At 45.4% G+C, this 16,024-nt stretch overlaps 1 protein-coding gene across 8 annotated transcripts in view; it reads left to right on the plus strand.

Annotated features, from left to right (window-relative positions):
- Positions 1-13,044, plus strand: part of LOC125302775 (pleckstrin homology domain-containing family A member 5-like) — a 125,750-nt gene extending 112,706 nt beyond the window's left edge. For 7 of the 8 annotated variants that reach the window (XM_048256087.1, XM_048256088.1, XM_048256089.1 and 4 more), the window contains 8 exons: positions 2,266-2,383; positions 2,631-2,746; positions 5,673-5,897; positions 6,216-6,380; positions 6,637-6,770; positions 9,163-9,305; positions 10,730-10,837; positions 11,965-13,044. In XM_048256087.1, coding sequence (XP_048112044.1) covers positions 2,266-2,383; positions 2,631-2,746; positions 5,673-5,897; positions 6,216-6,380; positions 6,637-6,770; positions 9,163-9,305; positions 10,730-10,824 — 996 coding nt within the window. In that variant the 3' untranslated portion in view covers positions 10,825-10,837; positions 11,965-13,044. The remainder of the gene's footprint in view (positions 1-2,265; positions 2,384-2,630; positions 2,747-5,672; positions 5,898-6,215; positions 6,381-6,636; positions 6,771-9,162; positions 9,306-10,729; positions 10,838-11,964) is intronic. The other variant, XM_048256086.1, reaches the window with a different exon arrangement.
- The last annotated feature ends 2,980 nt before the right edge of the window (positions 13,045-16,024 follow it).

Genomic DNA, 16,024 nt, shown 5'->3' on the forward strand with positions numbered 1-16,024 from the left:
TCATACCTCTGATGCTGTGCCATGCTGAGGAGGATTGTTTTCCGTGTTCGTTATTATAATGAAAGCCATTAGCTGATGTGGTAGGTAGCTATCAACAAGTCTTCCTGGGACATGAAAATGAATGTTGTCTCCAAATGACACATGCTAGCTGTATGCTATTACTAGTAACTAAAAAAAAGATTAGATACCTGGCAGTGCTACACATGGTGGAAACCAAGCATCAAAACTACTGGTGGTCAAGCTGACCATGTAGGGGGTAGTGCTTTGTGCAGCTTCCCAAAGTTCCCAAAGGGACTGAGTTTCAAAGAAGTTCGATGGGACTGATCAGTTCGCCTGATGTTCCTCAAGCCTAGTCCGAATTGTCGTTTGGGAAGTGGCTTTTTCTTTGAAGCCTTGTGATTGGATCACATTCTCATCTCTGGTCTCAAGGACTGCTCAAAATCAAAGTCTTTTCAAATCAAGTATTCATGAACCCATTGAAAGGGAACTGAATGCCCCTAGAGCAGAATGTTACTCCCTACAGCCTTTTTAGTTGTCAGCCTGCGTCTGATCTGTTATTTATCGTACCCCCAGAATCACGGTGGTGCATGGCAGAACATCAAACTCCTCAAACCAGACAACCCTTTTTCAGGCCTCAGGCAGCCCCGTCCTGATGTCTCTTAGCCTGCCACCTGTGGCACTTTATGATGGAGGGAGAACTTTAGTCTTAGCACCAAACACATCAGCTGGATCACAGCAAACTAGCAGCCCTTTCTTGTAAGTGCAAAAGTATTGTGGAAGGCAAATTCCTTTAAAATGCACCTGGTCATGTAGTCACATACATTAACATTGCAAGGAAGTGCCCAAATTGCAGGCTTTGGGTCTATTCATTCTGATCAATGCATTTGTCGAAGCATAAAATGGTTGAAGGAGTGGAAAGAGATTGTGGAGGACTTGTTCCTGAGTGCCGTGTGTACCAGGCCTCCTGCCTACGTGACTGGCCCAGCCTGCGACAGGGTTGTGTGGTCAGACCAGTGCAGTATTTATAGGGCAGTGCTTCCCAACGCTGGTCTGCAGCAGCATCTGCAGGTGGAGTGAGTCACCACAGTCCCTCTCCCAGCCCACTTTGCCTGCATCACATGTGTGTGTGTGTGTGTGTGTGTGGACCTCAGGAGGACTCGGTGCCCCCGCCCCCCCCTGCCCACGTCCTACAACCCCAGCGAGCGCCCCCCGGTCGTGCCCCCCCTGCCTTCGCCGGGCAGCGTCCGCACCACGCCCCACCGGCCTGAGGACCGCAAGGCGGCCCAGAGAAACGGAGCGCACAGCGTAAGAGGCAGTTGCCACAGCAACCACCCCGTTCATCTCAAACGCCATCCCTCATCGTCCGCTCCTTAGTTCCGTTTCCCCCCGCTGGATTTTTGTTTGTTTGTTGCTGTTTTGATTTTGGGGGGTCTTGGATGTTGATTTGAGTTATTGTTTGGTATTTTGCTCTTCACCTCCCAAGGCCAGCTCTCCATTGACTTGCTTTTGTCATCATTTGCCATTGTGTTCAGCCGCTGCCTTGGATTTCAGTTGGTAGAGGTCATGGCATGATGGTTGTATTATTTTGATCTCCCCATTCAACATTATTCCATCTCGGTGTCTTGAACCTGGTTTTATTTTCTGTCAGTGTGGCTTCATTTGAGATGTATCAGTGAGGATCAAAGCACCCTTGATTTTATGGATATGATGTATTACAAAGAATTGGACATTGGAATTGGACAAGGGAAGTTCATGTGAGCATTTGAGGTCATATGTTTGAAATGCATGGAAATGAAGGGTGTTTTGAAATTAAATGAAAATTCACAATTCGTCTGTCAAATAGAACAGCGATGTTTGTGTGTGTTTGTGCTTCATTTAGTTTGTCTGCTCACCTCAGCTCTGTGAAGTTTACATTTATAATCTTGGTATAGACCCTTTCAACAATAAAAACAAAAACAATGCTTGAACGTTCTATTTGGTTCCCAATCTACTTACATGGAATGTTAAAACGGAAGCCTTGTGGGGCCAACTATGATGCTGATAATGGAACTCTCTTGAACCCTTTCAAGAGAGTTCCATTATCAGCATCATAGTTGGCCCCACAAGACTACCTTTTTAACATTCCATATGTTATCTTAATGCAGAGGAAGTAGATTGGGGCCCAAATAGAACGTTCAAGCATTGTTTTTGTTTTTATTGATGAAAGGGTCTATATGGATGCGTGATTAGCTGAATCTAATCGGGACCGTCTTGCATGTTCTGCAGGGCCCAGACTACCGACTGTATAAGAGTGAGCCAGAACTGACCACTGTGGCAGAAGTGGACGAGACTAACGGAGAGGATCGCTCTGAGCATGCCATGGAGAGAGACTCTAGTGCCAAAGGTATCATGCAATCCAAACGTACCCACTCACCCACCCAAAACAAAATCAAAGCATTTACTCTGCTTTGGTCAGTTGTATTCAATGTTTCAGTCGGTGACGGTTGTTTCTGTCAGAGTTAATTTGACTAGCGCTGTTGATACTGTTGGGCCTAAAGCCTAGCTTGTACGAGCAGTGTTTTTTTGGAGCTGTAGTTCTTGGGTAATAGCTAGATCACTATTTTGCTCATCTGGTTCACTGTGAATTGCAGGCATGTCCTACCCGGTTGGAATAGTGCCTCCCAGAACCAAATCACCCATGCCTGAGTCCTCCTCCATTGCCTCCTATGTCACCCTGAGGAAGAACAAGAAGCCCGACCCCAGAGCGGTAAGAGTCTCCCTGCAGTCAGCCCACGGTTCCTTAGACCCTAGAGCGGTAAAAGTCTCCCTGCAGTCAGCCCACGGTTCCTTAGACCCCAGAGCGGTTAGAGTCTCCCTGCAGTCAGCTCACGGTTCCTTAGACCAGTGGTTCTCAAAGTGGGGTCCTTGGAACCAAAAACGTTGAGAACCCCTGCCTTAGACGTCAGCCCCTTTGATAGTTTCAGTCTGATGACTTTATCCAGATAGTCATCCTTACATGATGGAGTACATTTATTCCAAAATAACGTTTTATCATCGGGAGGAGGGTACAGAAGATGCACAGTTGTCAGTAGCAGCAGCATAACAGTTGAGAGCTTAGCAGTACAAACACACGGGGTTGGCCAGTTTGATTATGTTCTCGTGCGATACTGCCGTGTGTCAAAACATAGGCCTGCATTTGGGCTTGTTTAACAAGCCAAGCTAATTGTGGCGAGAGTGGTGGCACATTGAGAGAGTGTGCAAGTGGCTTACGTCACCCCCCTCCGCTGCCAGAGTGGGTGTGGTGGCCGACAGCACACGCTCTTGCGGTGGAAACGTTTATTTCTGGAGTGGCGCTTGTGTGTTTTTAGTCTTGTTGACGTTGGGGGGAGGCAGAGAGAGCCGGCGCTCGGCGTACGTCTTCTGGGTGACTCATCTTCTCCACGGCAACAAAAACAAGTAAGGGAAGTGGAGCCCTTCACTTAGAGACTCCGCAGCGTGTCATTAGGCTAAGTCTGAAGCACCATGCACCCCGGAATCAGCATGCACTCAGCCACGTCTCCTTCCCTGACGCGGTAGTCAAGCTTTTGACTCCGTAAATGCCGTCCCACAGGATCTGTATGCTCGTGTTAGCTTTGGCCCTGTGCTCCCACCCGAGACCCCACTTCTGTGCTGATGGGTCTCCTCTACGTGAAGCTGAAGAGCCATGCAGTGAAACATATTGGGCTCTATCTTGCACTCCAGCGCAATTGACTTTGCGCAAGTCGCTTTGTGGGCGGATCTTGGGCGCTGTTGCTATTTTACCAGCGGGTTAATGACCGTTGCACCCAATGCAAAGCTAAAATGGGGTGGTCTGAAGTAGCTACATTAATCATGGGTGGTTTGGGCGTAACGGGCAATAAACTAATCAGATCGTTATCTCACATTCCCTTTAAAAGCAGGATGCTTGTTCCATGGCGGATTGCTATTATAATGGCAGATTTGCCAGGTCCACGCCAGGAGCGCTTCACAGCAGAAGAAACTGACATTCTTGTTAGGGCTGTAAAAGACAAAGAAGTAGCATTGTATGGGGATGGGAGAAACCCACCCAAATTACCTCACTATAGACGATGCAGCTCTTCTGTCAAATAAGCTCTCCTCTCCCGTGCTGCTGCTGGGGTATTTGGGTTAAATGGCATCGGCACATGCAGTTCAACATCACGTCTCCTAAAGTCCTCTAATATTTCCTCGAATGTTTGTTCAATCACACTGTGTGTTTCTGTGTGTTTTCGAATGAATGGCAGAGTTTGCCAATATGAATGAATCGTCGCTTGAGCCAGGGTAATTTGCAAACACATTGATCTTACAAGTTGCATCGCAAATCACTTGTATGTTGTTCGAATGGGTTCCCTTACGATTGATGTAAATCAGTGCGTTTTCTGTTGGGGCACGGAGTTGCACATGGGTGCAGTCTATAGCACCAAGGACACCAGAGAACCCACACTTCGCCTAAAACGCCCGCTTTGTTTTTTCCTGGCTGTCAGGGGAATTGGATGTACTGTATTCCCCAGACATCTGTCACAGCCTGACGGGTCAGGCGTAGCTTACGCCTATTCCACCTCACTGAGGGAGAGATAGTATATCTAGGCCGGTAGATCCTCTCCCTCCCGCGTCTAATTCTTTGTCCTAAGACGTACTCCATCTCACTGTGCAATAGAAAAAAATATGAGCCAGCGCAACTTAACTGGTAAGTTGAAGAGTAAGGTTTTTAGTTAACTTACATGATGGTAAAGGTGATTTCGCAGTCAGAATTTTGTTTCCTGGTTCTTGACGGACAACCTACTTTGTCAGGTGTCCTTATATAGGCCTACTTATCTGTCTTGCCACTATTGGTCAAACAGGTTAGTTAGATCCGTCAATATTACAATTAGACTGAATAATTTGCGAAACTGTGAATGCCAGATTTATGTCTATTTTTTCACATTTTCATGGACACCACAATGATTTCCCTCGTGTGGTAGGCCTAATATTTCTCCTTATAATTATGTACGGTTTGCAAAAATGGGAACTGCTTCCGTGTAAATGAGAGAAGCAAAGTGTATGCATGTTGTGCACATGCTACATTATGGCAAAGCCTGCGCTCTTAAAATAGCATCTGAATTTGCGCCACTGACTTTAGACCACCTTTGTTCTGGTCTGTGGCGGAATTGCTTTCTGAAACTGTAAAATATCAATAGGAAGCGTTTATGCTGGAACCGCCCCTCTTTTTAGCTGAACCCGTCCCGTGTGGAGGAAAATTCCAATATGCGAATAGGAAAGACAAAAGCGCGAGTATACAAATTAAATTGCGCTGGAGTGCAAGATAGAGCCCATTATGTTCATATGTTATGTTTTAAAGAAATTATGTTTTTAAAACTCTTAAAGGTGTGACGGCAATGTTGGAAAATTAATGTTCTAAAGAACATCTGGGTTCATTGAGTTCAACATAAAATTTTAGAACCTTCAATTGTTGTGGAACGGAATGTTCCTTATGTTAGAGTGTTCAAAAACCCACACACAGGGTTAACTCTAGGAAGCTCAATTATTGCAGTCCACTCAAAGGCTAATACAATTAGCCTGTGGTACTCATTGCAGTTAGACACTAAGTTACTAATTTTCCTGCTAATTCCTTACTAATTTTCCTTGTTCCCGCGCGCGTGTGTGTGGTGTGTCCACAGGAGCGTCCACGTAGTGCGGTGGAGCAGCTAAGTGCGGCGGAGTCGAGCGCACGTCCGCGCATGAGCGTGGAGGAGCAGATGGAGCGCATCCGGCGGCACCAGCAGGGGGCACTGCAGCAGAAGAAGAAGAGCCTGGCTGTGCTGGGGGGCAGCCCGGGCGCTCAGGAGAACTCGCCCTCACGCAGCCCCTCCTTCTCCAAAGAAAACCCCTTCAGGACCATGCAGGTACTCCGTCCCACACCGCGTCCTGTGCTGAGGGGTTTTGGTCTGCGATCCTTGAAATGGACACACAAGATGTTGTTTCTGTTTGAGCTTTGAGTTGAGTTGTGTGGTGTATGTTTTTGGTGTCTGTTGTGACCATGTCTAAACATTACTGAACTTTTTTGTTTGTTTTTTTCGTTAGCTCTAGATCAAATTACTGGTTTTCTGTCGCCTACCCACTCATTGAGTCTCTCTCTCTCATTCTCTCTCTCTCCCTCTGTCGCCTACCCACTCATTGAGTCTCTCTCTCTCTCTCTCTCCCTCTCTCTCTCCCTTCCTCAGTCCACCCAGGGTCGGCGGAGGAACGAGGGTTTCTGCACTGACCTGCAGGAGCTGGAGGCCTCTCTGAGAGAGCAGGAGGTGGTGCAGGAGCACGAGAGTCCGGCCGAGGAGATTGCCCGTCTCAAAGAGGCCGTGGATCCCGAGCACTTCAACATGGACCGCGAGGTGGGAACCAGTGAACCGGCTGTCAGTCTCACCGCAAAACTTTCACCGGATTTGTGTTAATGATCTTCCTCCCTTGTGCTTGTTCCTCTCTCTCTCTCTTTCCTCGCTGGATCTCTCTCTTTCTCTCTTTTTTTCTCATTTTTTCTCATCTTCCTCTATCTCTTTTTGTCATGTTCTATTTATTTCTCTCTTTCTCTCTCTTTTCCATTCTTTTGTCTCTCTACCTCTCTCTGCCCCCCTCTCCACCCCTCTCCAGCTGTCCAAGCCAGAGAAGGTGGTAATCCCCGAGCGCTACATGGAGCCAGAGCCGGAGGAGGCCCTGAGCCCGGAGGAGGAGGCCGACAAGAGGAAGAAGGTGGACCGCATCAAGGCCCTTATCGCCAAGAACAGGTGAGTCCATAGACACACACACACACACACAGTGGAAGAAGGTGGACGGCATCGAGGCCCTCATTGCCAAAAGCAGATGAGCCCATACTCGCGCACACACACACACACACACACACACACACACACACACACACAGCCCAGGGGTCAGAATTTGGAGGGTTAGCTTCAGCCAGTTAGCATCCCATTTAGCCGCCACTATCTATACTATCTAAACACTCCTGTCTACACTATCTATACTATCTGTATGTAGACCCCTATCTACACCATCTACTGTATACACCCCTATTTACACTAAAAATGGCGTCTGCCACTTTCTACTACTGTATCTATACACCCCTATCTGCACTATATATGCCAATATCTATACACCCCTATCTACACTATAAATTGCGTCTGCCACTATCTATACTATCTTTACATCCCTATCTACACTATATATGCCACTATCTATACACCCCTATCTACGTTATAAATGGCGTCTGGCATGTGCTCGCTTCTGGCACCATTTTCACAAGCAAGCCAATTTGGTGCCACATTTGCGATGGCCACTAATGATGTCATCTGTGTGGATTGGCACAGCTCTCCGAGCCTTTCCCCTCTCCGCATAGGTCCATCAGAAAACCAACACATCGCCCTGAGCACACTTTTCCTGTCAAGCCGTTGAAATGTCAGTGTTTGTGTAGAGCTTACTTACATACTGAGAAGAATGGTTTGCCCTTGACAGTGTTGAATGAAAGGCCTATCCATTAAGCTCCCGGTTCTGTGGCCTTGACCACGTTCAAACAAGCCTAGGCAGATGGTCCAGGCAGAGACGTCATTAACTTCGACTGGAGGAGATGACTCTGGGCCAGTAACAGCAGCAGCAGCAGCCTCATACCAAGGAGCCCTGTCAAGCTGAGAGCAATGATGGAGGGAGTGAGAGGAGGTTGGGCGGTGGGGGGGGGTTAATAGCAGAGGATGAAAAGACCGGGATGAAAGGAGTGAGAGGGGAGCTCCTTTCCCTTCCTCCTCTCCCTCCCTCTCCTCCCTCTCCCTCCTCCCTCCCTCCCTCCCCTCCCCCTCTCCCCTCCCTCCCCTCCCTCCTCTCCCTCCTCTCCTCTCCTCTCTCCTCTCCTCTCCTCCCTCTCCTCCTCCCTCTCCTCTCCTCTCCTCCTCTACTTTCCTCTCCCTCCTCTCCTCCTCCTCCCTCTCCTCTCTACTTCTCCTCCTCCTTCCTCTCCTCTCCTCTCCTCTCCTCTCTCCTCTCCTCTCCTCTCTCCTCTCTCCTCCACTCTCCCTCTCTCTCCTCCTCTCTCCCTCTCTCTCCTCCTCTCCCCTCCTCCTCCTCCCTCTCCTCTCCTCTACTTTCCTCTCCTCTCCTCTCCCTCTCCTCTCCTCTACTTTCCTCTCCTCTCCTTTCCTCTCCTCTCCTCCTCTCTCCTCTCTCCTCTCCTCCTCTCCTCTCTCCTCTCCTCTCTCTCCCTCTCCTCCTCCCCCTCCTCTCCTCTCTCTCCTCTCCTCCTCTCCTCCTCTCCCTCCCCTCTACTTTCCTCTCCCTCTCCCTCCCTCTCCTCTCCTCCTCTCCTCTCTCCTCTCCTCCCTCTCCCTCCTCCTCTCTCCTCTCTCCTCTCCTCTACTTTCCTCTCCTCTCCTCTCCCTCTCCTCTCCTCTCCTCCTCTCCTCTCCTCTCTCCCTCTCTCTCCTCTCTCCTCTCTCCTCTCCTCTCCCTCTCCCTCTCCTCTACTCTCTCCTCTCCTCTCCCTCCTCTCCTCTCTCCTCTCTCCTCCTCTCCTCCTCTCCTCCTCTCCTCCTCTACTCTTCCTCCCTCCTCTCCTCTCCTCTCCTCTCCTCTACTTTCCTCTCCTCTCCCTCTCCTCTACTTTCCTCTCCTCTCCCTTTCCTCTCCTCTACTTTCCTCTCCTCTCCTTTCCTCTCCTCTCCCCTCTCCTCTCCTCTACTTTCCTCTCCTCTCCTCCTCTACTTTCCTCTCCTCTCCTCTACTTTCCTCTCCTCTCAGCGAGGCTTTGCGTGCCGATTAGATGGTGGACGTGACTCCTGAAGTGAGGCCCAGAGCAAGCGGGCGCCATTGGCCAACCATGTCACCATGACATTTCCATGGACAGTCTGAACGTTAGCGGAAGGATTTTTTTTAATTTATTTTTAAAGCCCACTTTAAACCCTGGCCCATATAATTGAGAGCCCTGGATTTGCTTAATAGCTAAAATGCTAGATTTGACCGTCCTATGATGACACACACACACACACACACACAAAATGCAAAAGAGCAGATTTGTGTTTATGTAGGTATCTTTGTGCACACCTTCTCTGTGTGCAAGTCTAGTACCTTGTGTTGTGTTTATGCTCTGTGTGTGTTAATGAACTGTGTGTGTGTGTGTGTGTGTGTGTGCATCAGCATGCAGAACATGCACCCTGGTGTGGCTCTGAGCCCAGAGGTGGAGTCGGAGGAGGAGGCCACTGCCCAGACGCAGGAGAAGATCATCAACATCTCCTACGAGCTGGCCGCAGAGGCCTCCAAGCGCTCCAAACTGGTGGCCGGTGAGACAAAACAGCACAATGCACTATAGCACAACACAATACAAGACAATATAGCACAACACAATACAAGACAATATAGCACAGACAGCACAATACAAGACAATATAGCACAGACTATATTGTATTGTGTTATATTGTCTTGTATTGTGCTATACAAGACAATATAACACAATACAATATAGTACAGCACAATACAAGACAATATAGTACAGCACAATAAGAGACAATATAGCACAACAGAATACAATATAGTACAGCACAATACAAGACAATATAGCACAACACAATGCAATACAATATACGTAGCACAACATAATACAATATAGTACAGCACAATACAAGACAATATAGTACAGCACAATAAGACACAATATAGCACAATACAATATAGTACAGCACAATACAATATAGCACAGTGCAGCACAGTACAGATACACAACACAATATAGCACAGTACAGATACACAACACAATATAGCACAGTGCAGATACACAGAGCAGAAGGGCTGTTCAGATGTCAGACAGAATGAGAGTGAATGGAGGAGTTGGAGTGTGTGCGCTTAGTGGCTGTTTGTTTTTGCTTGCTTATTTGTTTGTTTTTGCTTGTTTATTTATTAGATTGGCTGTATATTGGCAGGTCTATGGCCAGTTCCACACAACTGGTTTTCAAAAAAAAAAAAAAAAATGAATGATCCAAATTCTTGACTTTCATGTAATTTAGAGGATAACATTTAAGAATCCAAACCTTTGTCGTAGCCATTTTTGTACTCCCTCACATCAAAGGTACCCTGAATGTCTGGGGAAGCATGGTTAACCAAGCTGCAAATTATTAGGCTTTACAGGTTTTAATTTCCGCTCCTTCATTCCTCCAAATCCTCTCTTCTTTTAGCGCCTGGTCAATCCTCATTAAAGTCCCGAAATAATCCCCAATGTACTCTCTCTCTCTCTCTCTCTCTCTCTCTCTCTCTCTCTCTCTCGGACACAATCCCAGTCTGAGTCATTTTATCTTTCTCTCATACTCTTAAGAAACAGCTGAACTCTGACGGCCCCTTATTGTACCCTGTACATTGCTGTAACTATCTGGATGTTAGTTTTGGTCAACTGCATATTTCATAGCTTTTTCATAGGTGTGTCTAGAACTGCCAAGCCATTCTTTTCTGCCCATGCTTATTCAATCTTCTCAAATGAGTTGTGTGTTGCCCAGGGAGCGAGGATATGTTTATGTTAATATGTCATTGTGATTGTCATTGCTCTGTTGTTTTTGCTGATTGCACGGGCCTTGTTCCTGGCCTAGCTGTGCCTGCCAGTGTGTCAATCATCCACCCTTCACCCCATTTCAGCAGCAGTCGGAGGAAGGCATTGACATTACTGATTGCCTGTGTGTGTGTGTCTCTCTTGTTTTGTGTGTGTGTGTGTCGTTTGCAGCAAAAAGCCTCCCTTCCTCCCCCCAGTCCCCTGTGCCCCCTGCAACACACACTCCCCTGCAGCTCACAGATGGGACACACTTCATGTGTGTGTAGTGCCCTGGCCACAGTAAGAGCTCTCCGCTCCGCTCCTCTCCTGTCTCCTCCCTCCTTTCCTTTCCTCTGTTCCAATACTGTGTGTGTGTGTGTGTGTGTGTGTGTGTGTGTGTGTGTGTGTGTGTGTGTGTGTGTGTGTGTGTGTGTCTTTCCTCAATGTTAACAAATGGGTCTGTTTTGTCTTCATGCAAGACTGCTCTGAAGTTCTTTCTGGGTCTCTTGTGCATGAAGTTAACAGTTCAGCACTGCTCTTCCCTGTCATCTACTTATCTTCATAATTGCTTGCATTTGAAAGTACCAACGTCTCTGTCAAGAAAAACATCTTCAGGGAAAACTAGTTTGTGTATACACATAAATACTTCAGTTCGTAAAAGAAAATGGCTTCAGGCTGAGAAAGCGAGTGAGCTTTGGAAGTTAATCGGTTTAGATTCGGAGTATGACACAAATATGACCGACTCTGCCGCTGCAGCAGGTTGCACGAAGACAGCTTCTCTACCTCAACTTTTCATAATGTGTCAGCACTTGTGTCCTCTAAAAGGTCCTAACACAGTTAGTGCTATGTTGGAGTGCAAGCTTTGAAATGTGACACGGTCGGAGGTGCTCCAGGAGGCATGCTGGCGTTTAAATACCGGTAGTTAGGTCGGCACTCAGCAGGGGGTGTGCTGTGATGGAAGAAGCATTGGAATGCTCTGGTCCTACTCCCAGAGTGGAGCAGGCAAGCAGGCGCAGGCACATACTGTACGTGTCTCAAGGCACGCAGGCCGTTACTCTCAGTTGAAGCACAGTGGCATTTAAAAGCCCCACTTTAACAAACAAAAAACAGCATAGCAAAGCCCACGGCACAGAGTGACTCACTGGCCCTTGCAGTAGGTTAGTGTCAGTTTTACTAGCCCCCACCTGTTAATTTTATTTTTTCTACTTGTTTTGTTTAGATGCTAAACTCTTAACATAAATCATGTTCACTGGATGTTAGAGTTTCCATTCACAGAGAGATCAGTAAAGCATTTAGCAACTTTAGATTGTCTAATAGGTCTAATAGTTTGCCTGAAAATGGGCGAAAGGTTTTGAGCTGTCCTTGGAGTGGAACGAAGCCTGTGGCCTCTGCCTAGAGTCCTCACCACTCTGTTTGTCTGTCCTCAGCACAAGCCCTGGCCTCAGTGAAGACCTACACATGAGGACGGGTGGTTTGGAGAGTGACCCCAACAGCACACGGTGTCCCGACTGGCCAGATCGCTAACTCTCGAGGCTTTAAATACTCCCGGAAGGAACATTGCTGCACTGTGACATCACTTCCTCCCTCCACGGCCCTTTTTAGTAGTCGTGTAGATGTTCTCATTGTTTCACCTGTGCATTCACAGGCCTTCCACACACACACACACTGCAGTGGCCATGCAGGCAAGATGGGCTCTCATTCGCCCCGTTCTGCTGTGAGTGTGTGTTGGCTTCATATGCAGCTAACTCACACACGCCAAAATATACACAGTTCAATGCCAATGTTAGCTACAATAAGCTCAAAGATAGCTTGCGGAAGCAGGACTACTTTGTGACCGGTTTTTAAATAGTTTCATTGTGTTTAGTTAAGTTATTTTTGCAATTTTTAAACATTTTAACCTTTCTTGTTAATTTTAAATCTCATATCTTTTAGAATACAGAACACGTCATTCTACAGTATTTAAGTGCATAAAACCATATTGTTTTTATATGAAAAAAAAAATAATAAATATATATATATAAATATGATAGATATACATGATACATAAAATGATGACCACATGGTGCCACTTCATTGCTGCAGTTGAAGATTTTCTTTTTCCTTGGGTCGTAGTTATTTATGTCTGACCGCGTGCAGTTCATGTCACAGTTGCCGACACACACAAGAATGTTTTGGCTTTAAATATGCTTCATGTCTTTTTTCTTTTTTTTAAATGATATTTAAATAGAATTTCTGGGATTTCTTTTTATTTTCCTGGTTGGTTTGGAATCCTGGACATGATGGAGAAGGGACTAGCACATGTAAAAAAGCAATAAGTAAAAGTTTGTTATTCCAGGATTGCAGAGTATTTTTTGTACAAAATGTAATTAAAAGAGGATCCTTGTGTATATACTGTAGGCTGCACAGTGGACAGAGCGGGTGTACAGGAGACCACTTACTGAAGTCAATATGCAAATGTTCATATCTCATCTGATTTCTATCATGTGAAATAAATGTTGATGTTCTTACCAATGTGTTGAGTGTGCTGAACTTGCTACTACCTAACCCAGCATCAGTCTGCACTCAGTTTGGCTCATTAGCTGAGCCCCAAATGACCTTGCCTTAGTAGATCTGTGGTACAGTAGATGAGGCAATATGACTGGAGTAATGGACTGTTCAATATCATTTATTTAGAATAGTTAGTTTTGTAGATAAAACAACACCTTGCATTTTATGTAGCGCTTTTCAAGGCAGGTTTAATATATACAGCTCTGGAAATAAATAGGAGACCACTGCACATTCATATTCAAAATCCGTCGACTCATGCAAATGTCACTCAGCAACCGAAGGAGGACATCAGAAACGTGCAGTAGTCTCTTCATTTTTTTCCAGAGCTATATATATAGCAGAAATATATCAGTGCACAAGTCTACATAGAAATGAATAAGTACAGATCTCTACCTCTCAGCCTGTACCTGCCCATAACCATCCACTGACAGGTCCTACAGTACAAACCATACACACATGCATTGCAAACACAAGTTATCTTAAGCAAATATTTATATTATATAGATATATTTTATATATATTCATATATTAATATGAATAAAAAAAAAAAACATTCAACTAAAAGTGTAACAGTTGAATTAAGTAATAACATTTTATAGAGTCAGATTAGTAATAGGTTACAGTATATTCTTATGGAACTGATTTAAACATGGTTCAAACAAGGCTAAAACATCACGAGTCACTACTGACTTAGATCACTGCAACCAGGGCCACATGAACAAATATCTTTTTTTTTTATCTACAATGCATTACTTAAAACTTAATACATTGACAAGTATGGGTTTATTTAAAATAAGTTAATTAGTTATTAACTAATTTTCTTACAGCATATACTTTGTACTTTTTTGTTATTCATTGGCAGACAAACAATAGGCTACCATGAATGAATAATTAACAGTTCAAAGTAGTCATATGGCCAACATAAAATACTAATAAAAGTAGGCTAATTAACTAAATAATTGTAACTGAATACTACAATAGTAGCAAATGATAACGATATAACAACCATAAACACATAACCGTGATTGCAAGGATAATTTATTAGTTAGATAGGCCTATAACTGTTTTCAAAAGTCTGTTCAGCATTCTCTGAGAGAGAGGTAGCTGGAGGACTCCTGCGGAGACTCACTGGGTGGTGCTGGGGTGCACAGATAAGCCTATATAGCCTACTTCTCTGGAGAGATGCGCTGAGATGTAACGAGCCATGAAGAGGTTTTATTAGTGCTTAATGGTGGATAGGAAAGCTTTAGTAGCGGATAGCTCTTGTTGATGAGCCCCAATTTCGCTTGTAGCCTATCAGAGAATGTTCAATAACCCGAATAGAGTAGGCAGTCTGCTTATTTCCAGTGATGGGTTCTGTGGAGCACTGATCTATTGCAGTGTTCTTTATAGATCAGTGCTGTGGAGAAGGGCTACAGCGCCCTCTTGTGACAAAATGAAGCTTCGTTCTAGACAAAATCGGAAGTCCAGTTTAAAGATTGCACTCCAGGTAAGGAAACATCTGACTTCAGAATTGCCTGGACGGAATTGTCATAGGTTACTAGACCAGCAAAACAGTTATCAGAGGAGAGAGAAGATTAAGAAAGAAAAGCACTGCCGTGTATGTATTCTGTCAGCGCATCATATCTATCCTACTGTAGCAAGCTAAATAATAGACTATATACTTATTTAAATATATATGTAATATGTTTTATATGTTATTTATCATATAGGCAAAAAGCCTAGTGTTTTTTTTGTAGTAGCGTATTCTGCAAATGGTGCCATGTGTGTGACTCAAGTTTGTATTCCTTTGCTTGACATACAAGGATACAAGGATACAAGGAAGTTTATTGTCACATGCATATAGTTACTGGAAGTAAGAAATGCAGTGAAATTATGTCTGGTGTCAGCCTATTTGTGCATTAATGGGGGTAAAAAGTGCAGTAGAAGGGGGTTTAGTAGATTAAGTGGCAAGGGCTGCATAAAAAAGGTGGGGAGGATTGGGATTGGGTGGGGGGCACCAACAAGGAGCACCCAAGAGCAACAGGGGCAAGGGAAAAACTCCCTTACCAAGGAAGAAACCTTGGGCAGATCCACGGGCTCAAGGGGCTAACCCAACTGCCAGGGTCTTGGTGTGTGTGTTGGGGGGATGACAGGGAGATGGGATAGTGTGCTGTGTATGTGGGGAGAGGGCAGTGTGCAATATGTGTGTTGGAGAAGCTTCCTCATGAGACAATGTGCTGTGTATTGGGGCAGGGACTTACTATTGCAAGCAGAGTACTGTATGTAATGTATGTGAGTGATGACAGTGAAGATGTGTGTGTGGGCGGGAGGGGAGTGGAGCAGTGACTGAAAGGCTAGGCAATCAAGGACATGGGTAGATGGAGGAGAAATCAAAATAATAAATAAAAACTGTGCAAAAGTTGGAGAAAGTCAGATATGTGTGTGTGTGTGTGTGTGTGTGTGTGTGTGTGTGTGTGTGTGTTTTGACGTGTGATGAAATAAGAAAATAAATAAAAGGTCTGTAGCATAGGGAGAGGGATGTAAAAGTGCTAAAAGTCTTGTAGGTGTGTGTGGGTGTGTGTGTGTGTGTGTGGGGGGGTCATGAGTGCTGAGGAGTGAATGAGTGCAAAGTCAGTATAGTGTGAGTTCAGAGTTGGGAAATGTTTGAGAGTGCTGAGGAGTGAATGTGTGCAAAGTCAGTATAGTGTGAGTTCAGAGTTCGGATGGCCTGGGGATAAAAACTTCTCCTGAGTCTCTCAGTTCTGGCTTTGTGACTACATAGGCGTCTTCTTGATTTCAGCGGTAGGAATAATCCATTGTTAGGATGAGAAGAGTCCTTCAGAATCTTTTGGGCTCTTAGGAGTACTCTTCTGGAATAGATATCTTGTAGAGCAGGGAGTTGAGTTCTTATCGTACGTTCAGCTGAGCGCACTACTCTCTGCAGAGTACTACAATCTC

The sequence above is a fragment of the Alosa alosa genome, chromosome 11, assembly GCF_017589495.1.
Source record: "Alosa alosa isolate M-15738 ecotype Scorff River chromosome 11, AALO_Geno_1.1, whole genome shotgun sequence".
NCBI lineage: Eukaryota > Metazoa > Chordata > Actinopteri > Clupeiformes > Clupeidae > Alosa > Alosa alosa.